General features: G+C 48.8%; 1 protein-coding gene across 5 annotated transcripts in view; it reads right to left on the bottom strand.

The window, feature by feature from the left end:
- Positions 1-1,586: 1,586 nt before the first annotated feature.
- Positions 1,587-25,364, bottom strand: part of FAM13B (family with sequence similarity 13 member B) — a 387,820-nt gene continuing 364,042 nt past the window's right edge. For 3 of the 5 annotated variants that reach the window (XM_069212172.1, XM_069212174.1, XM_069212173.1), the window contains exon 21: positions 9,966-10,218. In XM_069212172.1, coding sequence (XP_069068273.1) covers positions 10,095-10,218 — 124 coding nt within the window. In that variant the 3' untranslated portion in view covers positions 9,966-10,094. Of the gene's footprint in view, positions 10,219-25,364 lie in introns of all 5 variants that reach the window. The other 2 variants (XM_069212170.1, XM_069212171.1) reach the window with 2 other exon arrangements.

A 25,364-nucleotide genomic window follows, 5' to 3' on the forward strand; every position in this document is an offset into this window, starting at 1 on the left:
CTCAGTCAACAAATTCTGTTTCGCCACCGGCAAAGGCAGTTCCAGAAAGTAAGCTGCCTTTCTTACCACAGCGTGAAAGGTAGCTGCCTCCTCCGTATACTCCCCTGGAGATGATAGGTCCCACTCAGGGGAAGTATCCAGCCCACTGGCTGTATCCAGACCATGAAGACCCTCGCCAGAGTCCTCAATCTCCCCTTCCTCCAAGACTCGTTGGTATTCCTGCTCTTCCAAAAGACGGAGAGCACGCCTTCTTGAATGCAGCCTTTCTTCGATACGCGGCGTCGACATGGCATCCGCCGAAGTCGAGGATCGGCGCCGATCTCCGGATCCATCCGACGCCATGTCCGGTGCCACAGGCAGCTTCGGCACCGAGGAAGGAACCGGACGAAGAGAGTCACGTCTTGGAGTCTCCGATGGCCCTGCCGGAGTCACTGGCCGAAATCCCGAAGTCGACGGGATGGAAACCTCCGGGGCCGAAACCTCTGGAACCACCGGAGCGGACACCGGAGTCAACACCGGCGCCGAGCCCACATTCCCTAAAGGGAGAAAGGGCATAAAGGGTGCCGGCCGTAACGGCGCCGGAGCACCCAAGGTAAAAGCCAGGGGCCCCGAAGGACCAGCTGGAGGACCGCCTGGAGCCATCTGCTGAAAGATGGTATACATTGCATTCAGAAATGCGGTATTATCGGCTCCAGGGGCCGGAAAGGCCGGTTTCAGGGGTGCCTGGATCGAAGGCGACCCCGACTCCAGCCTCCACGTCTGCGACGTCGGAGAAAACACCTGAGGCTGCGTCACCTCAATCACTGAAGCCTGTCCAGGCGAAGTCGGCGAAGCTGGAGAAGGCAACGGCGTCGAAGGATGTGGTGTGACCGTAGGACTGACCTCCCAAGTCTTTCGACGCCGAGCCGAAGGCGACCTCGAACGAGACTCCTTGCTGGAATGACGCCGTGAATCCCTATGGCGCCGTGAGTCTCGATGACGCCGATGAGACCTTGGCGAGGAGGACTTCTTATGATGCTTCTTCTCCTTCCTTTTAGACTTCGCCATGAAGAGTTTAGCCTCTCGTTCTTTTAGGGCTTTCGGATTCATGGGTTGACATGAATCACAAGTTGCGACGTCGTGGTCGGAGCTTAAGCACCATAAACAATCGGAGTGAGGGTCAGTAACAGACATCTTGCCCCCACACTCCCGACAGGGCTTGAAACCCGACTTTCTCTGAGACATAATAACCGCAGAGAAAATTCACGCAGCAGAAATATACTGTAACTACGAAAGTAACAGTAGCTCCCTCGAAGATAACCGTTTCGAATGCACGGAAAAAAGGGAACTGACGTCGGCACGTCGGCGAGGACCTCTTAATGCCTGTATGACGTCAGACGGCGTTGCGTGGGCTAATGTGACGTCCTCGTCGACGTGCAGAAGCTAGGAAGATGATTTCCGTCGAATGCTGGCGCCATGGGAGTATTCATTAGGTGAGGAATCCACAGGTAGTTGTATCCATCAGAAAGAACAGAGTAAAATAAAATGTGGACTCAGTTCGTCATCCCTGCAGCACTCTGTAGAAGAAAAAGAAAAGCAGGACGGGGTGAAAGGCAGAGGTACTGTGTCTTTATTATAAAAGTTCATACAGTGAAACAGCCAGACACAGCAATGCAATTATGCCTGGTACTTATACAAATGTATGTATATATTATACACGCCTACAGACAACTTGGTATCTAAATGTGTATGTGTATACATACATATATGCATATTAACCATGTAGAACTGAAATTAATTACTAAACGCCTAACTATCATTTATTTATTGCTCAACAACGATGGCACAAACCACATCTGTAGCACAATAGCTGCCATGCTGGTCAGAGGGCACATATACCGAATAAACAGCCCGTCTGCAAAATGAACAACAAAGCTGGAGTACACTTTGAATTAGAACCAACTGGGGTTTTTGCAAACATATAAAAATATTGGAATAATATAGATTTAAGTATTATAAAGGACAAATATATTATTTAAAACGTTTAAATAGTGCATATTGACACCTTGCGTGTGGTATAAAAAAAAAAAAAACATTCATGTATATCCAATACACACTGGTTTTGCCAACATTTCCTGGTGCCTCGTTGGACTCAACGCTTGGCACAGTGTGCATTGTGCGAAGGTTGCCGATTTCTAAGGGCGGGCCCAAATGTCACAATAAGGTGCAACAATCATTTTAAATAAAAATTAAAAAACAAATAAACAGTGAAAGCTACAGTTCGTGCTTTTGCTTGAATTTACAAAATACATGCTACGACCACAGGAAAATCGTGCATACAGGGGACATGTAAGTGCTAGAAATCTGTTTTAATTGTCACAAAAACCTGCAAGAGAGTTCACAAAATGTTTGTGAGGTACACCTGCTATAGGTTTCACCAATGTTGTGGTTTGAAAACTATAGAAAGGCAGATTTTTGGTCTTTCACGAGCAGTTTCAATGTGTCCATCACAGACACCCGTTTGCCATAAAACATGCGTTTGAGAGCAGTTGCATGCAAAGAAAGGAGACGACTGACTGCACCACGACTGATACGTACAAAAAGCAACACCAGAGTAACAGCAGTTCGAAGCCGCATAAGCAAGCTGAGGTCCACAAATGTACCATGTCTGGTTAGGTTGGTGACACTTGGAAGATCACCAGTGTCTGAAGGGATTTTAGACACCAAGGGCATCGACTCGGCCATCAGACTGAGCTTCCCTCGACTGCCTCCGAAGGATGCTGCGGCTAGCAGTGAAAGATTGCAACTAACAGGTAATAAGGAGAAACCACCAAATACAATCAACACCACAGATAGGTTTTGTACCGAAAAGCACCTGTTTACAATTAAGGAAGATATAGCAAAGTATTTGAATGAAAGATTATGTGCAGTTCTTCAATAACACTCAAGCAAATGCACAAACGTACGAGGAAATTGCACAATACCGACAAGCTGAGGCGGCTTGCTGTCAAGAACCAACTCTTTTACCAGAGAAGACCATATAGATACTAGAACAACTGCAACTAAGTGACAGGTATGCATGTCATCTGGGCGAGCACCAATGGTGGCAAGCCAACTGTGCAAAGATTCAGTAATACCGTAGAAGGTTTCAAAAGAGGAAACCTATGGTCCATTGCCACCCCGTAGTAGTGTGCAAACCCTTTGGACTACTCAATGGGTAAGAGCGTAGGGGCGCGTGAAATGTGGGGGTTTAAAACCTCTGTTTCAGCTAGAGATGAACCAGGCTAGAAGGGCTATCCAGATAAGGAAGGACTGGTTTGATATGAACATAGAAGGCGGGGTACATGTAACTGCAAGTTAGAACGATTCTGTCCGGTTGTTGCTGTGGACTCTACAGATGTATGCAGCAGCTCCTCACAGCCTCAAGGTGGAGTTGAAAGCACATTATAGACTGTGACTCCACTGCTCACTGGTCTAAGAAAGGAGACCAGCAACACCCTCCATATTCCGAAGGGAGTAACTGGTGCTGTGCGAGGACCGCGTGCATTAAATCCAAGAGAATTAACCAGACATGGTCCAGATGCTTCCCTTGGCAGGGATGACAGACATCATTAGACCAGATCACTGAAGGAAACCTCTCAAGGGGAGCATTTGAGCCCAGAGTGAAGGTCTGGAGAGCCAGGCCGCTATGGCCAGCATGTGAAGCTCCTCGCACGAACGTCCCCAGACAAAGCCTGAAGAGTGCGACTCAAGAAGACGCGAACCGGTCCCGCAGAACTGCAAGAGGCAAGGAACAACATGTTACTACGCAACCAGGTTTAGCTTGTGGGCCTGAAGGGAAAGAGCTTTGGGTGGAAACAAGTTAATCCAAGAAGGTGCCCTGACTCGTGCAGTCCGGGTGACGTACAGCAGGCAGTGAAGGTACCACAAGAACCTCAAACTCCACACCTCCAACGTAACACAGGTTTGAATCAGAACTAAAACCCCGATATCTGACGATGTGTCGCATCAATGAGGCTGGTAATCACTGCTTCTTCTACAAGAGGAGCTAGTAGACGTCCGCGAGAGTAGATGCAGTCAGGAGTTTATCTTCCCAATGTTGGACTCATCTGAAGGTGTCAGTCGGCAAAGTACTGATTCCTCCCCCTGGTCATGTTGGGCCACAGCTCCCGGCACTGGGCTGGGCCTAGGTGTTCACATCATAGGACTGTAGGACTGCCGACAGCACCAGACGTTCTCCCATGCACTCGACTTAAAGAGGACAAAGGGAAGGTCGGAATTAGAGTGGAGCTGAGGGGCTTTCATGGACGGCTGTCCTGGGTGTAGGTTCAAGACTTGACGGATAAGCACAAGGGAACATTATGTACTTGAGGGTATCTCCCACACCACCAGACTCCTGCAGCAAGAAGGAGCTTCCCAGCTCTGTGAATATTAGACTATTCTGGCATACAACCGCCTTTTATCATAAATATTGCACATTTTGAATTGGCTTCTGAAAAAATTCACAAGAAAAGAGAGCAGAAAAAGCACAACAGATGGAAACATTTTGCATTTGACCATACTACAAAATGAAATCATGTTGGACAAAATCTTAAGTTAAACCTCTCAATAGCCCTTAACCAATCAACGCCAAGCTAAAAAGAAGCACACCTTTAGTGACTGCAGAAAGACGAGGGGGTCGAGTCTCGCCTGCAGTTACTCTAAGCGGCTGGACGATGCAGAAAAGTTAAATCATTCCCTGGCTGCACTGGGAGGGGGGGGGGAAAGGGGGTCGGGAACAGGACGTGATCGAACAGAACAGAGAATCCCTTCCTAGAAGCTGGCTGCCCAGCAAGCCAACAATGAGGTAACAGTTCTTGGATCTGAAATCAACTATTCTTTGCCCCTTGCTGATTACGTCTCGATCTGCAGCATGACGCATACTCCTGCACCCACAAATCACACATCTCAGCCAGCAGCAGACGCATACTCCTGCACCCACAAATCACACGTCTCAGCCAGCAGCAGACGCATACACCCGCACCTACCAATCACACGTCTCAGCCAGCAGACGCATACTCCTGCATCCACAAATCACACGTCTCAGCCAGCAGCAGACGCATACACCCGCACCCACAAACCACACGTCTCAGCCAGCAGCAGACGCATACACCCGCACCTACCAATCACGCGTCTCAGCCACCAGACGCATACTCCCGCACCCACAAATCACACGTCTCAGCCAGCAGCAGACGCATACACCCGCACCTACCAATCACGCGTCTCAGACAGCGGACACATACTCCCGCACCCACAAATCACATGTCTCAGCCAGCAGACGCATACTCCTGCACCCACAAATCACACTTCTCAGCCAGCAGCAGACGCATACTCCTGCACCCACAAATCACCCGACTCAGAGAGCAGACACATACTCCTGCACCCACAAATCACACGTCTCAGCCAGCAGAAGACGCATACTCCAGCACCCACAAATCACACATCTCAGCCAGCAGCAGACGCATACTCCTGCACCCACAAATCAGACTTCTCAGCCAGCAGCAGACGCATACTCCTGCACCAACAAATCACGTCTCAGCCAGCAGCAGACGCATACTCCCGCACCCACAAATCACACGTCTCAGCCAGCAGCAGACACATACGCCTGCACCAACAAATCACACGTCTCAGCCAGACGCATACTCCTGCACCTACCAATTACGCGTCTCAGCCAGCAACAGATGCATACTCCTGCACCCACAAATCACACATCTCAGCCAGCAGCAGACGCATAATCCTGCACCTACCAATCACTCGTCTCAGCCAGCAGCAGACGCATACTCCCGCACCCACAAATCAGACGTCTCAGCCAGCAGCAGACACATACTCCCACACCCACAAATCACGCGTCTCAGCCAGCAGACGCATACTACTGCACCCACAAATTACCCATCTCAGCCAGCAGCAGACATAAACTCCTACACCCACAAATCACCTGTCTCAGCCAGCAGCAGATGCATACTCCCGCACCCACAAATCAGACGTCTCAGGCAGCAGCAGACGCATACTCCTGCAACCACTGATTACGCCTCCTGCACTGATGCATTCTCCTGCATCCACAACCGATGATCATATCTTAGCTTGCTGCACTGACGCATACTCCTGCTTCCACAACCACTGATCACGTCCCAGCCTGCTGCACTGACACATACTCCTGCACCCACAAACACTGCTCACGTCGCAGCCTACTGCACTAACGTATACTTCCTGCTCCCACAACCGCTGATCACGTGCCAGCCTACTGCACTAACGCATACTTCCTGCTCCCACAACCGCTGATCACATCTCAGCCTGCTGTACGGATGCACACTCCTGCGCCCATGACCAGTGATCTTATCTTAAGCTGCAGCACCAATTCATACCCAAGTACCTAGAACCAGTAATCTCATCACAAGGTGCAGCTCCAAGTCATACCGCAGCACCTAGAACCAGTGGTCTCATGCCTATTGAGGAAGCACAGATTTACACTCCAAAACCAGTGATTTCAGACTGCAGCACTGACGTATACCCCAACTCTTAGACCTGCTGTGTAATGGCCATCATTTGCAGCATAAAAGTACAGCCAAGTGGTTATAGCTTCTGACCTCCTACTCCCGTCAATCACAACCCACAGACAAGGATGGTAACCTCCCTCACAAGAATACTCAAGTCCAATGACACCTTGTCTTCTGGATTCTCTATGCCACACTTGTGGAAGAGACAATGCTGGCCCTTCCTCAGTGGCTTCAGAAAACGCAGAGCTCACAGCACAAGTCTTGGACTGGTCAGCTAATTGTGGTGCACAGTTCTTTGAAGTGCTCTCATGACTGCCCATGTAGGTGAGGGGGGGCACTTTAGGACTAAGGTACCCTGATATCACTGATCATGGTCTCCTGCTGGAGCAGGGCATCTTGTGGTGGTAGTGGTTCTCTTCGGAGACACAGAGTAATTAATGGCAGAGTAGGGAATGTCGGAGAGGCAGCATCACCCTGGTGCAGGTAGCGTATGATGGTCTGTTTATCTCCATCAAAGGAACTCCTTGCATACTGGACTCTGGACTCTTCAGGCGTTGGTCAGTGATCCTCAGGAATATTTTGCTGGAGTTTAGAACAGGGAGGCTTGAGGAGATGGGAGAAAACAAGTTAAAGATAAACGACTTGAGAATTGCCGCTGGGTTCCACCACCTCCTCCATTGGTGCTGATCTTCAGACACTGCTGGGCCCCACCACCTCCTCCACTGGTGCTGATCTTCAGACGCCGCTGGGTCCCACCACCTCCTCAACTGCTGCTAATCTTTAGACGCCGCTGGGCCCCACCACCTCCTCCACTGGTGCTGATCTTCAGACGCCGCTGGGCCCCACCACCTCCTCCACTGGTGCTGATCTTCAGACGCTGCTGGGTCCCACCACCTCAACTGCTGCTAATCTTTAGACGCCGCTGGGCCCCACCACCTCCTCGACTGGTGGTGATCTTTAGACGCTGCTGGGTCCCACCACCTCCACTGGTGCTGATCTTTAGACGCCGCTTGGTCCCACCACCTCCACTGGCTCTGATCTTCAGACGCCGCTGGGCCCCACCACCTCCTCCACTGGCGCTGATCTTTAGACGACGCTGGGTCCCACCACCTCCTCCCAATGGTGCCGATCTTCAGACGCCGTGGGGTCCCACCACCTCCTCCACTGGTGCCGATTTTCAGATGCCGCTGGGTCCCACCACCTCCTCCCACTGGTGCTGATCTTCAGATGCTGCTGGGTGCCACCACCTCATCCCCTGGTGCTGATCTTCAGACGCCGCTGGGTGCCACCACCTCCTCCCACTGGTGCTGATCTTCAGACGCCGCTGGGTCCCACCACCTCCTCCACTGGTGCTGATCTTCTGATGCTGATTGGTCCCACCACCTCCTCCCACTGGTGCTGATCTTCAGACGCTGCTCTTTCTCACCACCTCCTCCACTGCTGCTGGTCTTGAGATCCACCTGAGCCCGGACAATGTTTGAGATGCTGATCTTAGTCCGAATGCTCAGACTAGCATTATAATGAAGTGGATCAACCGGTCAGAGTTCACCCCTTATTCATCCACGAAATACAGTAGGCGATGCTAACCTCTGATCAAATCAAACTCGGCTAGGTTGGGTTTTATAAAAACAAATTCCAGCTGAGAAGCTTGCTATCACTACATTAATTCCATGTGGGGAAGAGGGGAACTCCAGAGGTCAGGTATGACATTTACCTCACTTATCTAGGGTCCAGTCTAACTATCACAACCTAAACAGGAAACAGAATTGCAATGCAAAAAGCAACTTAAAGCTCAACCAGATCAACATAAGAAAAGGGATTTGATCAAGTGAGATGATTTGGCACACAACAGCATAGAATCAAGAATGAAGAACGAGCAGGCACACCCTTGGAGACCTTTCTATATAAAAAGACAAACAGTCACTGCAATGGGCTCATAAGAAGAGATGACAGCGCTTTGTTACAAAGTAGGATCTGGGCGGAGGAAGTAACACCCAGATTGCTAGCAGTGGGAAGGTCCTCCCGATCCAAACCAAACAGTAAGCGACAGCACCAGGCTTTATAGCTCCCGCAGAGGGTACAATCTATCAAGGATGATAGGCAGCCTTTGCGCATACACTAAGGGTTGCCCTTTATCTCCAGGTACAGCACATCAACAGAGATGGGTGGGTCCTATTCAGTGCTAGTTTCCATCTCTCGCTGCAGACTGCTGAAGTCCAAAAACTAACAAAATGTAAAACTTAATACAAATGGACAGATTTGAGCATGGTTAAAAAAATAAAAATGTCACTCACTGAAGGTGCAGCTGCATAGTGCACACAGCCAGTAGCATGTTGTACACTGCAAATGGTGTTGTTGGCTCCAGGCTGATGGAAAACCTGTTTACAAGGCTCTCACTACAATGTTAGGCTAGTCAAAGTGAATAAAATATCTGAGGAGTATTAGTACTTAGAGATAAAACTGAAGTGGGCACCAAAGCATTGAAAAGAAGGTTGTGTTCACTTAACGGTGCTCTGCACCACAGGCACACAGAGGCCCAGGAGGCTTGCCACACCAGATAATGTGAAACTCAAAATCTTAAACAAAAATACTGCTGACCGCCAGAAACAGAATACAACAAAACTAGTCCTCTCGTGTGCGTGGACCAAGACTCAACTACAAACTTGGAGCACACTTAAGCTGCTCAAATCTTCCTTGTGAGTAGGAGGTGCCGCTGTTTTCACCTGCTACAATAACTGACAGACCAGTTTCATTGCAATGCACATTACAGTTGATGGGACTGGTGCCAGAATGGGCAACAGCTGATGAGTCCCAGAGGCAGCATGTGATATATCTAAAATATTCTACTTTCCAAGCTGCAAAGTTACAAGAAGCAAGGTCACTTCTGGCTTATCCATGGTTTTGCAGAGGTGGTGTACTGTGAATAAACAAATTAATTAGATTTTACATGCTAGCTCTGTGTGATATGGAATACTGTATATTACACAGAAAGAAACTATTCCACAGTGATCCTTTGAAAGGAGCTCTGATGTTCCAGGAGTGTGCGCACCTGTGTTTTCAATCGGCTGTCAGTCCAAACTACAAAAAGGCATCTGGAGTTTCATTAGCTTATTTTGCAGTAAACACAAAGAAATAAAAGTAACAAAACTCAAGTTTTCGGAACCTTGAAAAAAATATTATAGGTATCTTCAACCAAAATACACCAAAAATTTGAGGAAAATTAAAGTGTGCTTGCAAAAATTGAACAACAGTCAATGTTAATTCTGAACGTTTTCTTTTGCCGAGTAACCAAGGTACAGGAGCACTTCAGTTAGGTTCTCAAGTGACACTACAGAGTGCAGAGAATGGAGTTTTGCAAGAGTGTGGGCTCAGGCAAGTACTGGGTCCTTCTGTGACCAGCTGAGGATCCAACTTCTGCTGCAGTGCTCAGATACTGACCTGAGGTGCCATCTTTAGGCGTAGCACTCAGATACTGACTCAAGGTATCATCTTTAGTCGTAGTCCTCAGATACCGACTTGAGATGCCATTTTTAGGCATAGCGCTCAGACTCCGACCCGAGGTGTCATCTTGCGCCGCAGTGCTCAGATTGATTTAGAAGAATCCTGTTTGCTGATGAGAACCTCAAGAAGTCGCAGCTTGGCTTTTATTTTCTTGTATTCTCGGTATTCCTCACGCCGGTGAGCTCGATCCTCTTTCTGTGCATTCCTAAAAGCAGGATAAAGAGTACTGAGGAATTTCCAAAGGATACACATCTAAACACAGCGAGAAACTGCATGCTGTAAAAAGTTTGTTTTCTTCATATAAACATGTTATTCTTAGAAATACTTTAAAACATATACTTACTTGTAATAGATGCCATACGTATTAACACCCAGTGGTTGGGTTGGGAATGGTAGCTAGGGTTTTTTTCTTTAAACTGTAGGCCACAACCATGACTTGCTATGTAATGCTACCTCACCATAAGGCCACACAGAAACCACCACGCCCTGGTAACGCTGCACAACCTGAACCACGGGGAGGCTCTGAAGAGCACTTTCAAAGCCAACACACCAAGAAGGCAGCCACAAAGTATCTGCTGAAATTACCGATATAGCCTCTTGCCAAACAATTGTTCATCTACAAAGCTTGCCCATTGTTGGTAGCCACAATACATGATTGGAACATTCAATGTAGCAAAACTGTCTGTGCCTTTGTGTGTATGTCAACCCCTTTGTGGTCCTCTCTGTGACTGTGTCTAAGTGTCCCTCTTCATATGTGCATACGTCTGTGTTGCCACTGTAGGTCTCTGTAAGCATCTCTGTGCTCCTCTGCTCGCACCAGTCTCCGTGCACAAAACAAGGCGACTGAAAAAGTTTGAATTAATCTCAGCCACTATATCCAAGGGATGTTTCCTGGTCTATCCTCTCATACTCATTGGTATTCCAGAGTGATCGAACATAAGCAAACAAATGTCTTGGTCTTTCTCCAACAAGAGCAGTACAGCCACAAAAGATCCCCTCCAGAGGAAGCACAAGCCGTCCCCACACTGGTTTCAGCCTACGTAAGGTTGAACGGTCTGGGAAGTGGACCCAAGTCACAGATGACACGTTGTTTATCTTTGGTAATGCCTTGCGTTAAGGCGACTATAGGTAGCCGCAGATTCCTTACCTTTGAAATCTCCCCAGGTGTCGATCTGGAAGACTTCATGAGCAGTGCCCCTGCGTGCCCGTAGATAGCGTTGATCGACTCCGCATTTGTCGTTGGCATCGTCCGTGTGGGTCCTGTATAGATGCTGCGCCAGTGTTAGTTTCTTTTCACAACTTTCCACGCTAGAAGCACACAGCCATCAAGAACACAGACTGCCGGAGCTTCAAAACTCAAACCCCGAAAGGGGAGTCCGTGCACCTAGAAATCAATTCGGAGACTGGGTCATAAAGGGCGGGTCGGTAAGGGATCTGCTGCTATAATCTCTACCAAATAAGGCGTTACCGCAGGAAAGTGTCCATCTGAAGGAGACTTCTAACGGCAGATTCCTTATCTTTGATTGGATACCCAAGCAACACCATTTCCGGAGGTGGTTCTGTGAACCAAGTTCAAACTAGTAAGTCCTGCAGGACGGAACGGGCAAAAAGCCTGTCCCTACAGACCTGACGGTCCAGGCAGTACTGCTTGGTAATGAAAATGTCACTTACCCAGTGTACATCTGTTCGTGGCATCAGTCGCAGTAGATTTGCATGTTCTGCAATAGCTCGCCATCTGGTGTTGGGTCGGAGTGTTACAAGTTGTTTTTCTTCGAAGAAGTCTTTCGAGTCACGGGACCGAGGGACTCCTCCTCTTTGTCTCCATTGCGCATGGGCGTCGACTCCATCTTCGATTGTTTTCCCCGCAGAGGGTGAGGTAGGAGTTGTGTTGTAGTAATAGTGCCCATGCAATGGAGTGAATAAGTATGTACCTATTTAAGGTTTAAATAATATATTTACAAATGTACAAAGCCTAAGCTAACTTCCGAACGGCTACAGGCTCCCGGGGAGGCGGGTGGGCGCATGTGAATCTGCAGCGTCTCATGCCACGAACAGATGTACACTGGGTAAGTGACATTTTCAGTTCGATGGCATCTGTCGCTGTAGATACGCATGTTTTGCATAGACTAGTAAGCAGTTATCTCCCCAAAAGCGGTGGATCAGCCTGCAGGAGTGACAGTAGTCTGAAACAATGTTCTTAATACGGCTTGACCTACTGTGGCTTGTTGTGCGGATAACACATCTACACAGTAGTGCTTGGTGAATGTGTGAGGCGTAGACCATGTGGCTGCCTTACATATCTCGTGTATTGGAATATTTCCTAGAAAGGCCATGGTAGCACCTTTCTTTCTGGTTGAGTGTGCCCTTGGTGTAATGGGCAGCTGTCGTTTAGCTTTAAGGTAGCAGATTTGGATGCATTTAACTATCCATCTGGCTATACCTTGTTTTGAGATTGGGTTTCCTGCATGAGGTTTTTGGAATGCAATAAATAGTTGTTTAGTCTTTCTGATGTTTTTTGTTCTGTCAATGTAATACATCAATGCTCTTTTGACATCTAATGTATGTAGTGCCCTCCCAGCTACGGAATCTGGCTGTGGGAAGAACACTGGTAGTTCTACAGTTTGATTTAGGTGGAACGGTGAAATAACCTTTGGTAAAAATTTAGGATTGGTCCTTAGGACTACCTTATTTTTGTGTATTTGGATAAAAGGTTCTTGTATTGTAAACGCCTGAATTTCGCTTACTCTCCGTAGAGATGTGATGGCGATGAGAAATGCAACTTCCCAGGTTAGGAACTGTATTGCACAAGAGTGCATGGGTTCAAAAGGTGGACCCAGGAGTCTTGTTAAGACAACATTGAGGTTCCATGAAGGAACGGGTGGTGTCCTTGGTGGTATAATTCTTTTAAGGCCTTCCATAAATGCTTTAATGACCGGTATCTTAAATAGTGAAGTTGAATAGGTAATCTGCAGGTATGCAGATATTGCCGCAAGGTGTATTTTAATGGAAGAGAAAGCTAGGTTTGATTTTTGTAAGTGTAGCAAGTAACCCACTACATCCTTTGGAGATGCGTGTAATGGTTGGATTTGATTATGATGGCAGTAGCAAACAAACCTTTTCCATTTGCTTGCATAGCAGTGCCTAGTGGATGGTCTTCTAGCTTGCTTTATGACTTCCATACATTCTTGTGTAAGGTCTAAATGTCCGAATTCTAGGATTTCAGGAGCCAGATTGCTAGATTCAGCGATGCTGGATCTGGATGCCTGATCTGTTGTTTGTGTTGTGTCAACAGATCTGGCCAGTTGGGCAATTTGATGTGGGGTACTACTGATAGTTCTAGCAGTGTTGTGTACCAGGGTTGCCTTGCCCATGTTGGTGCTATCATTATGAGTTTGAGTTTGTTTTGACTCAATTTGTTTACTAGATATGGAAGGAGAGGGAGAGGGGGAAAAGCGTATGCAAATATCCCTGACCAGTTTATCCATAGGGCATTGCCTTGGGACTGCCTGTGTGGGTATCTGGATGCGAAGTTTTGGCATTTTGCGTTCTCTTCTGTTGCAAATAAGTCTATTTGAGGTGTTCCCCAGAGTTTGAAGTAAGTGTTTAGAATTTGGGGGTGAATTTCCCATTCGTGGACTTGTTGGTGATCTCGAGAGAGATTGTCTGCAAGTTGATTCTGGATCCCTGGAATAAACTGTGCTATTAGGCGAATGTGGTTGTGAATTGCCCATCGCCATATCTTTTGTGCTAGAAGGCTCAGCTGCGTTGAGTGTGTCCCCCCCTGTTTGTTTAGATAATACATTGTTGTCATGTTGTCTGTCTTGACAAGAATGTATTTATGAGTTATGATTGGTTGGAATACTTTTAGTGCTTGAAAAACTGCTAGCAGTTCTAGGTGATTTATGTGCAGTTTTGTTTGATGTACGTCCCATTGTCCTTGGATGCTGTGTTGATTGAGGTGTGCTCCCCACCCTGTCATGGAAGCATCTGTTGTTATCACGTATTGTGGCACTGGGTCTTGGAAAGGCCGCCCTTTGTTTAAATTTATACTGTTCCACCATAGAAGCGAGAGGTATGTTTGGCGGTCTATCAACACCAGATCTAGAAGGTGACCCTGTGCTTGTGACCATTGTGATGCTAGGCACTGTTGTAAGGGCCTCATGTGCAGTCTTGCGTTCGGGACAATGGCTATGCATGAGGACATCATGCCTAGGAGTTGTAATATCATCTTTGCCTGTATTCTTTGTGTTGGATACATGCGTTGTATGATTTTGTTGAAATTTTGAATTCTTTGTGGACTTGGAGTGGCTAATCCTTTTGTTGTGTCTATTATGGCTCCTAGATATTGTTGTACTTTGCACGGCAGAATGTGTGATTTTGCATAGTTGATGGTGAAACCGAGTTTGTAGAGGTTTTGTATGACCTGATTTGTGTGGTGTGAGCACCTTGTCAGTGAGTTGGTCTTGATTAGCCAGTCGTCTAGATACGGGAATACGTGTATTTGCTGCCTTCTGATGTGTGCAGCCACTACCGCTAGACATTTTGTAAAGACTCTTGGTGCGGTTGTTAACCCCTTCTGTGCCCAGGACGTAATGGTTACGTCCTGAGGCACAGTGCTGCTGTGCCCAGGACGTAACCATTACGTCCTGTGCACAGAGCCCAGAGGGAGCGCTCTCGCTCCCTCTGTGGGGTTCCCCCCCACCCCCCCAAGTCAGGGATGGAAGGGGAAGCCCTTCCCCTCCCACCCCCGACCCCCCCAACCCCCCCTGTGACGTCAGCGCGCGAGCGCGCGCTGATTAGTCACAGGGTCTCCCCCATCGCACTGGAAGCAGAGCTTCCAGCGCGATTGAAAAAGAAATGCATTTGCATTTCTTTTTCAATCCCATGGGGGAGGCCCCGAGAGGCTTCAAAGGGAAGGAAATGTATTTCCTTCCCTTTGAAGTCTCTCACAGGTTTCAAAAGCCAGATTGCTTGCAATCCGGCTTTTGAAACCCCACTAGACACCAGGGATTTTTTTTTTTTCTTCTTGAAATTGGCAAAAGGGAGCGACCCCTTGGGCAAGGGTCGCTCCCAGGGGGGCATTTTTTTAGGAAGGCCTTTTCTGCCCCCCCTGGGGGCAGATTGGCCTATTATTAGGCCGATCTGCCCCCAGGGGGGGCAGAAACCTCTAGGCACCAGGGACCATTTTTTTTTTTTGTGATGAATTCTTTTTTTTTAGGTGGGGAGCGATCCCTTAGGCAAGGGTCGCTCCCCTACGGGGCAATATATATTTAGGCCATTTCTGCCCCCCTTGGGGGCAGATTGGCCTATTTTGATAAGGCCAATCTGCCCCCAAGGGGGGCAGAAACCATTAGACACCAGGGAGTTTGTTTTTGCGCGCGAATGTCACGCAACAAAGCGACCCCTTTGGCAAGGGTCGCTCCCAGGGGGGGCAATTTTTTGGGAAGGCCTTTTCTGCCCCCCCTGGGGGCAGATCGGCCTATTATTAGGCCGATCTGCCCCCAGGGGGGGGAAGAAACCTCTAGGCGCCAGGGCAAATTTTTTTTTGTGTTTTTTTTTTGTTCTTTTTTTTTTTTTTTAGAGAGATGGGGAGCGACCCATCAGGCAAGGGTCGCTCCCCTGGGGGGGAAATTGTATTTAGACCATTTCTGCCCCCCTGGGGGCAGATTGGCCGATTTTAGGTCAATCTGCCCCCAAGGGGGCAGAAACCACTAGGCACCGGGGATTTGTTTTTTGGCGCCAATGTCACGCAGGGGGAGCGACCCCGTAGGCAAGGGTCGCTCCCGGAGGGGGGGGGGTGGTGGTTGGGGGGGCAAATTTATTTTAGGCCATTTCTGCCCCCCCGGGGGACAGATCGGCCTATTATTAGGCCGAACTGCCCCCGGGGGGGGGGGGGGGGGCAGAACACTCTAGGCGCCAGGGCAATTTTTTTTTTGTGTTTTTTTTTTTTGTTGTTTCTTTTTTTAGAGATGGGGAGCGACCCATCAGGCAAGGGTCGCTCCCCTGGGGGGGCAAATTGTATTTAGACCATTTCTGCCCCCCTGGGGGCAGATTGGCCAATTTTAGGTCAATCTGCCCCCAAGGGGGCAGAAACCACTAGGCACCGGGGATTTGTTTTTTGGCGCCAATGTCACGCAGGGGGAGCGACCCCGTAGGCAAGGGTCGCTCCCGGGGGGGTGGGGGGGGGGGGGGGGGGGTTGGGGGGGCAAATTTATTTTAGGCCATTTCTGCCCCCCAGGGGGACAGATCGGCCTATTATTAGGCCGAACTGCCCCCGGGGGGGGGGCAGAACACTCTAGGCGCCAGGGCAATTTTTTTTTTGTGTTTTTTTTTGTTGTTGTTTCTTTTTTTAGAGATGGGGAGCGACCCATCAGGCAAGGGTCGCTCCCCTGGGGGGGCAAATTGTATTTAGACCATTTCTGCCCCCCTGGGGGCAGATTGGCCAATTTTAGGTCAATCTGCCCCCAAGGGGGCAGAAACCACTAGGCACCGGGGATTTGTTTTTTGGCGCCAATGTCACGCAGGGGGAGCGACCCCGTAGGCAAGGGTCGCTCCGGGGGGGGGGGGGGGGGGTTGGGGGGGGCAAATTTATTTTAGGCCATTTCTGCCCCCCCGGGGGACAGATCGGCCTATTATTAGGCCGAACTGCCCCCGGGGGGGGGGCAGAACACTCTAGGCACCAGGGCAATTTTTTTTTTGTGTTTTTTTTTTTTGTTGTTTCTTTTTTTAGAGATGGGGAGCGACCCATCAGGCAAGGGTCGCTCCCCTGGGGGGGCAAATTGTATTTAGACCATTTCTGCCCCCCTGGGGGCAGATTGGCCAATTTTAGGTCAATCTGCCCCCAAGGGGGCAGAAACCACTAGGCACCGGGGATTTGTTTTTTGGCGCCAATGTCACGCAGGGGGAGCGACCCCGTAGACAAGGGTCGCTCCCGGGGGGGGGGGGGTGGGGGTTGGGGGGGCAAATTTATTTTAGGCCATTTCTGCCCCCCCGGGGGACAGATCGGCCTATTATTAGGCCGAACTGACCCCGGGGGGGGGCAGAACACTCTAGGCGCCAGGGCAATTTTTTTTTTGTGTTTTTTTTTTTTGTTGTTTCTTTTTTTAGAGATGGGGAGCGACCCATCAGGCAAGGGTCGCTCCCCTGGGGGGGCAAATTGTATTTAGACCATTTCTGCCCCCCTGGGGGCAGATTGGCCAATTTTAGGTCAATCTGCCCCCAAGGGGGCAGAAACCACTAGGCACCGGGGATTTGTTTTTTGGCGCCAATGTCACGCAGGGGGAGCGACCCCGTAGACAAGGGTCGCTCCCGGGGGGGGGGGGTGGGGGTTGGGGGGGCAAATTTATTTTAGGCCATTTCTGCCCCCCCGGGGGACAGATCGGCCTATTATTAGGCCGAACTGCCCCCGGGGGGGGGCAGAACACTCTAGGCGCCAGGGCAATTTTTTTTTTGTGTTTTTTTTTTTTGTTGTTTCTTTTTTTTAGAGATGGGGAGCGACCCATCAGGCAAGGGTCGCTCCCCTGGGGGGGCAAATTGTATTTAGACCATTTCTGCCCCCCTGGGGGCAGATTGGCCAATTTTAGGTCAATCTGCCCCCAAGGGGGCAGAAATCACTAGGCACCGGGGATTTGTTTTTTGGCGCCAATGTCACGCAGGGGGAGCGACCCCGTAGGCAAGGGTCGCTCCCAGGGGGGGGGGGGTGGGTGTTGGGGGGGCAAATTTATTTTAGGCCATTTCTGCCCCCCCGGGGGGCAGAAACCTCTAGGCGCCAGGGGAAATTTTTTTTTTTTTCTTTTTTTTTTTCTTTTTTTTTTTTTTTTTGAGATGGTGAGCGACCCATCAGGCAAAAGTCGCTCCCCTGGGGGACAAATTGTATTTAGGCCATTTCTGCCCCCCTTGGGGGCAGATTGGCTGAGTTTAGGTCAACCTGCCCCCAAGGGGGCAGAAACCACTAGGCACCGGGGATTTGTTTTTTGGCGCCAATGTCACGCAGGGGGAGCGACCCCGTAGGCAAGGGTCGCTCCCGGGGGGGGGGGGGGTGGGTGTTGGGGGGGCAAATTTATTTTAGGCCATTTCTGCCCCCCCGGGGGGCAGATCGGCCTATTATTAGGCCGATCTGCCCCCGGGGGGGGGGGGGGGGGCAGAAACCTCTAGGCGCCAGGGGAATTTTTCTTTTTTTTCTTTTTTTTTTTTCTTTGTTTATTTTTTTTTTTAGAGATGGGGAGCGACCCATCAGGCAAAAGTCGCTCCCCTGGGGGACAAATTGTATTTAGGCCATTTCTGCCCCCCTTGGGGGCAGATTGGCTGAGTTTAGGTCAACCTGCCCCCAAGGGGGCAGAAACCACTAGGCACCGGGGATTTGTTTTTTGGTGCCAATGTCACGCAGGGGGAGCGACCCCGTAGGCAAGGGTCGCTCCCGGCGGGGGAGGGTGGGGGTTGGGGGGGCAAATTTATTTTAGGGCATTTCTGCCCCCCCCCCCCCCCCCCCTGGGGCCGGCTGAGCTACAGGCCAAACACCACAGGTAGGCACCTTGCAAAAAACACCTCTGTTTTCTGTGAAAAAATATGTTGTGTCCACGTTGTGTTTTGGGCCATTTCCTTTTGTGGGCGCTAGGCCTACCCACAGAAGTGATGTACCATTTTTATCGAGAGACTTAGGGGAACGCTGGGTGGAAGGAAATTTGTGGCTCCTCTCAGATTCCAGAACTTTCTGTCACCGAAATGAGAGGAAAAAGTGTTTTTTGGGCCAAATTTTGATGTTTGCAAAGGATTCTGGGTAACATAACCTGGTCAGAGCCCCGCAAGTCACCCCATCTTGGATTCCCCTGGGTTTCTAGTTTTCAAAAATGCACTGGTTTGCTAGGTTTCCTCAGGTGTCGGCTGAGCTATAGGCCAAAATCCACAGGTAGGCACTGCTTTTTATAAAAAAATGTGATGTGTCCACGTTGTGTTTTGGGCCCTTTCCTTTCGTGGGCGCTAGTCCTACCCACACAAGTGAGGTATCATTTTTATCGGGAGACTTGGGGGAACGCTGGGTAGAAGGAAATTTGTGGCTCCTCTCAGATTCTAGAACTTTCTGCCACAGAAATGTGAGTAACATGTGTATTTTTAGCCAAATTTTGAGGTTTGCAAAGGATTCTGGGTAACAGAACCTGGTCCGAGCCCCGCAAGTCACCCCTCCTTGGATTCCCCTAGGTCTCTAGTTTTCAGAAATGCACAGGTTTGGTAGGTTTCCCAAGGTGCCGGCTGAGCTAGAGGCCAAAATCTACAGGTAGGCACTTCGCAAAAAACACCTCTGTTTTTTTCCAAAATTTAGGATGTGTCCACGTTGCGCTTTGGGGTGTTTCCTGTCGCCGGCGCTAGGCCTACCCACGCAAGTGAGGTATCATTTTTATCGGGAGACTTGGGGGAACGCTGGGTGGAAGGAAATTTGTAGCTCCTCTCAGATTCCAGAACTTTCTGCCACAGAAATGTGAGGGACATGTGTTTTTTTAGCCAAATTTTGAGGTTTGCAAAGGATTCTGGGTAACAGAACCTGGTCCGAGCCCCGCAAGTCACCCCTCCTTGGATTCCCCTAGGTCTCTAGTTTTCAGAAATGCACAGGTTTGGTAGGTTTCCCTAGGTGCCGGCTGAGCTAGAGGCCAAAATCTACAGGTAGGCACTTCGCAAAAAACACCTCTGTTTTTTTCCAAAATTTAGGATGTGTCCACGTTGCGCTTTGGGGTGTTTCCTGTCGCCGGCGCTAGGCCTACCCACGCAAGTGAGGTATCATTTTTATCGGGAGACTTGGGGGAACGCTGGGTGGAAGGAAATTTGTAGCTCCTCTCAGATTCCAGAACTTTCTGCCACAGAAATGTGAGGGACATGTGTTTTTTTAGCCAAATTTTGAGGTTTGCAAAGGATTCTGGGTAACAGAACCTGGTCCGAGCCACACAAGTCACCCCTCCTTGGATTCCCCTAGGTCTCTAGTTTTCAGAACTGTACAGGTTTGGTAGGTTTCCCTATGTGGCGGCTGAGCTAGAGGCCAAAATCTCCAGGTAGTCACTTTGCTAAAAACAGCTCTGTTTTCTGTGATGTGTCCACGTTGTGTTTTTGGGCATATCCTGTCGCGGGCGCTAGGCCTACCCACACAAGTGAGGTAATCATTTTTATCGGGAGACGTGGGGGAACGCTGGGTGGAAGGACATTTGTGGCTCCTCTCAGATTCCAGAACTTTCTGCCACAGAAATGTGAGGAACATGTGTTTTTTTAGCCAAATTTTGAGGTTTGCAAAGGATTCTGGGTAACAGAACCTGGTCCGAGCCCCGCAAGTCACCCCTCCTTGGATTCCCCTAGGTCTCTAGTTTTCAGAAATGCACAGGTTTGGTAGGTTTCCCTAGGTGCCGGCTGAGCTAGAGGCCAAAATCTACAGGTAGGCACTTCGCAAAAAACACCTCTGTTTTTTTCCAAAATTTAGGATGTGTCCACTTTGTGTTTTGGGGCATATCCTGTCGCGGGCGCTAGGCCTACCCACACAAGTGAGGTATCATTTTGATCGAGAGACGTGGGGGAACGCTGGGTGGAAGGAAATTTGTGGCTCCTCTCAGATTCCAGAACTTTCTGCCACAGAAATGTGAGGAACATGTGTTTTTTTAGCCAAATTTTGAGGTTTGCAAAGGATTCTGGGTAACAGAACCTGGTCCGAGCCACACAAGTCACCCCTCCTTGGATTCCCCTAGGTCTCTAGTTTTCAGAAATGCACAGGTTTGGTAGGTTTCCCTAGGTGGCGGCTGAGCTAGAGGCCAAAATCTACAGGTAGTCACTTTGCTAAAAACAGCTCTGTTTTCTGTGATATGTCCACGTTGTGTTTTGGGGCATATCCTGTCGCGGGCGCTAGGCCTACCCACACAAGTGAGGTATCATTTTTATCGGGAGACGTGGGGGAACGCTGGGGGGAAGGAAATTTGTGGCTCCTCTCAGATTCCAGAACTTTCTGCCACAGAAATGTGAGGAACATGTGTTTTTTTAGCCAAATTTTGAGATTTGCAAAGGATTCTGGGTAACAGAACCTGGTCCGAGCCCCGCAAGTCACCCCTCCTTGGATTCCCCTAGGTCTCTAGTTTTCAGAAATGCACAGGTTTGGTAGGTTTCCCTAGGTGGCGGCTGAGCTAGAGGCCAAAATCTACAGGTAGTCACTTTGCTAAAAACAGCTCTGTTTTCTGTGATATGTCCACGTTGTGTTTTGGGGCATATCCTGTCGCGGGCGCTAGGCCTACCCACACAAGTGAGGTATCATTTTTATCGGGAGACGTGGGGGAACGCTGGGTGGAAGGAAATTTGTGGCTCCTCTCAGATTCCAGAACTTTCTGCCACAGAAATGTGAGGAACATGTGTTTTTTTAGCCAAATTTTGAGGTTTGCAAAGGATTCTGGGTAACAGAACCTGGTCCGAGCCCCGCAAGTCACCCCTCCTTGGATTCCCCTAGGTCTCTAGTTTTCAGAAATGCACAGGTTTGGTAGGTTTCCCTAGGTGGCGGCTGAGCTAGAGGCCAAAATCTACAGGTAGTCACTTTGCTAAAAACAGCTCTGTTTTCTGTGATATGTCCACGTTGTGTTTTGGGGCATATCCTGTCGCGGGCGCTAGGCCTACCCACACAAGTGAGGTATCATTTTTATTGGGAGACGTGGGGGAACGCTGGGTGGAAGGAAATTTGTGGCTCCTCTCAGATTCCAGAACTTTCTGCCACAGAAATGTGAGGAACATGTGTTTTTTTAGCCAAATTTTGAGATTTGCAAAGGATTCTGGGTAACAGAACCTGGTCCGAGCCCCGCAAGTCACCCCTCCTTGGATTCCCCTAGGTCTCTAGTTTTCAGAAATGCACAGGTTTGGTAGGTTTCCCTAGGTGGCGGCTGAGCTAGAGGCCAAAATCTACAGGTAGTCACTTTGCTAAAAACAGCTCTGTTTTCTGTGATATGTCCACGTTGTGTTTGGGGGCATATCCTGTCGCGGGCGCTAGGCCTACCCACACAAGTGAGGTATCATTTTTATCGGGAGACGTGGGGGAACGCTGGGTGGAAGGAAATTTGTGGCTCCTCTCAGATTCCAGAACTTTCTGCCACAGAAATGTGAGGAACATGTGTTTTTTTAGCCAAATTTTGAGGTTTGCAAAGGATTCTGGGTAACAGAACCTGGTCCGAGCCCCGCAAGTCACCCCTCCTTGGATTCCCCTAGGTCTCTAGTTTTCAGAAATGCACAGGTTTGGTAGGTTTCCCTAGGTGGCGGCTGAGCTAGAGGCCAAAATCTACAGGTAGTCACTTTGCTAAAAACAGCTCTGTTTTCTGTGATATGTCCACGTTGTGTTTTGGGGCATATCCTGTCGCGGGCGCTAGGCCTACCCACACAAGTGAGGTATCATTTTGATCGGGAGACGTGGGGGAACGCTGGGTGGAAGGAAATTTGTGGCTCCTCTCAGATTCCAGAACTTTCTGCCACAGAAATGTGAGGAACATGTGTTTTTTTAGCCAAATTTTGAGGTTTGCAAAGGATTCTGGGTAACAGAACCTGGTCCGAGCCACACTAGTCACCCCTCCTTGGATTCCCCTAGGTCTCTAGTTTTCAGAAATGCACAGGTTTGGTAGGTTTCCCTAGGTGCCGGCTGAGCTAGAGGCCAAAATCTACAGGTAGTCACTTTGCTAAAAACAGCTCTGTTTTCTGTGATATGTCCACGTTGTGTTTTGGGGCATATCCTGTCGCGGGCGCTAGGCCTACCCACACAAGTGAGGTATCATTTTTATCGGGAGACGTGGGGGAACGCTGGGTGGAAGGAAATTTGTGGCTCCTCTCAGATTCCAGAACTTTCTGCCACAGAAATGTGAGGAACATGTGTTTTTTTAGCCAAATTTTGAGATTTGCAAAGGATTCTGGGTAACAGAACCTGGTCCGAGCCCCACAAGTCACCCCTCCTTGGATTCCCCTAGGTCTCTAGTTTTCAGAAATGCACAGGTTTGGTAGGTTTCCCTAGGTGGCGGCTGAGCTAGAGGCCAAAATCTACAGGTAGTCACTTTGCTAAAAACAGCTCTGTTTTCTGTGATATGTCCACGTTGTGTTTTGGGGCATATCCTGTCGCGGGCGCTAGGCCTACCCACACAAGTGAGGTATCATTTTGATCGGGAGACGTGGGGGAACGCTGGGTGGAAGGAAATTTGTGGCTCCTCTCAGATTCCAGAACTTTCTGCCACAGAAATGTGAGGAACATGTGTTTTTTTAGCCAAATTTTGAGATTTGCAAAGGATTCTGGGTAACAGAACCTGGTCCGAGCCCCGCAAGTCACCCCTCCTTGGATTCCCCTAGGTCTCTAGTTTTCAGAAATGCACAGGTTTGGTAGGTTTCCCTAGGTGGAGGCTGAGCTAGAGGCCAAAATCTACAGGTAGTCACTTTGCTAAAAACAGCTCTGTTTTCTGTGATGTGTCCACGTTGTGTTTTGGGGCATATCCTGTCGCGGGTGCTAGGCCTACCCACACAAGTGAGGTACCATTTTTATCGGGAGACTTGGGGGAACATAGATTAGCAAAACAAGTACTATTGCCCCTTGTCTTTCTCTACATTTTTTCCTTCCAAATATAGGAGTGTGTGTAAAAAAGACATCTATTTGAGAAATTCCCTGTAATTCACGTGCTACTATGGTCACCCCGGAATTCAGAGATGTGCAAATAACCACTGCTCCTCAACACCTTATCTTGTGCCCTTTTTGGAAATGCAAAGGTTTTCTTGATAGCAATTTTTTACTCCTTATATTTCAGCAAATGAATTGCTGTATACCCGGTATAGAATGAAAACGCACTGCAGGGTGCAGCTCATTTATTGGCTCTGGGTTCCTCGGGTTCTTGATGAACCTACAAACCCTATATATCCCCGCAACCAGAGGAGTCCAGCAGACGTAACGGTATATTGCTTTCGATAATCTGACATTGCAGGGAAAAGTTACAGAGTAAAACGTAGAGAAAAATTGATGGTTTTTTCACCTCAATTTCAATATTTTTCTTTTTCAGCTGTTAGTTTCTGTAGGAAACCCTTGTAGGATCTACACAAATGACCCCTTGCTGAATTCAGAATTTTGTCTACTTTTCAGAAATGTTTAGGTTTCTGGGATCCAGCATTGGTTTCATGACCATTCCTGTCACTGACTGGAAGGAGGCTGAAAGCACAAAAAATTGCACAAATGGGGTATGCCCCAGTAAAATGCCAAAATTGTGTTGAAAAATTGGGTTTTCTGATTCAAGTCTGCCTGTTCCTGAAAGCTGGGAAGCTGCTGAGTTTAGCACCGCAAACCCTTTGTTGATGCCATTTTCAGGGGAAAAACCACAAGCCTTCTTCTGCAGCCACTTTTTCCAATTTTTTTGAAAAAAACGAAATTTTCACTGTATTTTGGCCAATTTCTTGGCCTCCTTCAAGGGAACCCACAAAGTCTGGGTACCTCTAGAATCCCTAGGATGTTGGAAAAAAAGGACGCAAATTTGGCTTGGTTAGCTTATGTGGACAAAAAGTTATGAGGGCCTAAGCGCGAACTGCCCCAAATAGGCAAAAAAAGGCCCGGCACAGGAGGGGGAAAAGGCCTGGCAGCGAAGGGGTTAAACCAAACGGCAATACTTTGAATTGGTAATGTATTCCTTTGAATATAAACCTGAGGTATTTCCTGTGCGACGGATGTATTGGTATGTGGAAATACGCGTCTTTGAGATCTAAGGTTGTCATGTAGTCCTGTTGCTTTAGCAATGGTAACACTTCCTGTAGTGTGACCATGTGAAAGTGTTCTGATTTGATGTAGGTGTTTAGTATTCTGAGGTCTAGGATTGGTCTCAGTGTTTTGTCCTTTTTTGGTATTAGGAAGTACAGTGAATAAACTCCTGTGTTTATTTGTGCCTTTGGTACTAGTTCTATTGCGTTCTTTTGCAATAATGCTTGAACTTCTGTTTCCAGAAGGTCTGAATGTTGTTTTGATAAATTCTGTGCTTTTGGTGGTATGTTTGGAGGGATTTGTAGGAATTCTATGCAATAACCATGTTGGATAATTGCTAAGACCCAAGTGTCTGTAGTTATTTCCTCCCATGCTTGGTAATACTGACCTATTCTTCCCCCCACTGGTGTTGTGTGGAGGGGATGAGTGACATCTGAGTCACTGCTTGGTTGTAGGGGTTTTGGGGCTTTGAAATTTTCCCCTATTCCTAGGGAATTGTCCTCTGTATTGGCCCCGAAAGCCTCCCCTGTACTGTCCCTGGTAGCTGGACGGTGTTGCCTGCGAGGTGCTGGCTTGTGTGGCCTGACCCCGAAACCCCCCTCTAAAGGTTGTCTTGCGGAAGGTGCTGTAGGTTCCTC

The sequence above is a fragment of the Pleurodeles waltl genome, chromosome 10 (assembly GCF_031143425.1).
Source record: "Pleurodeles waltl isolate 20211129_DDA chromosome 10, aPleWal1.hap1.20221129, whole genome shotgun sequence".
NCBI lineage: Eukaryota > Metazoa > Chordata > Amphibia > Caudata > Salamandridae > Pleurodeles > Pleurodeles waltl.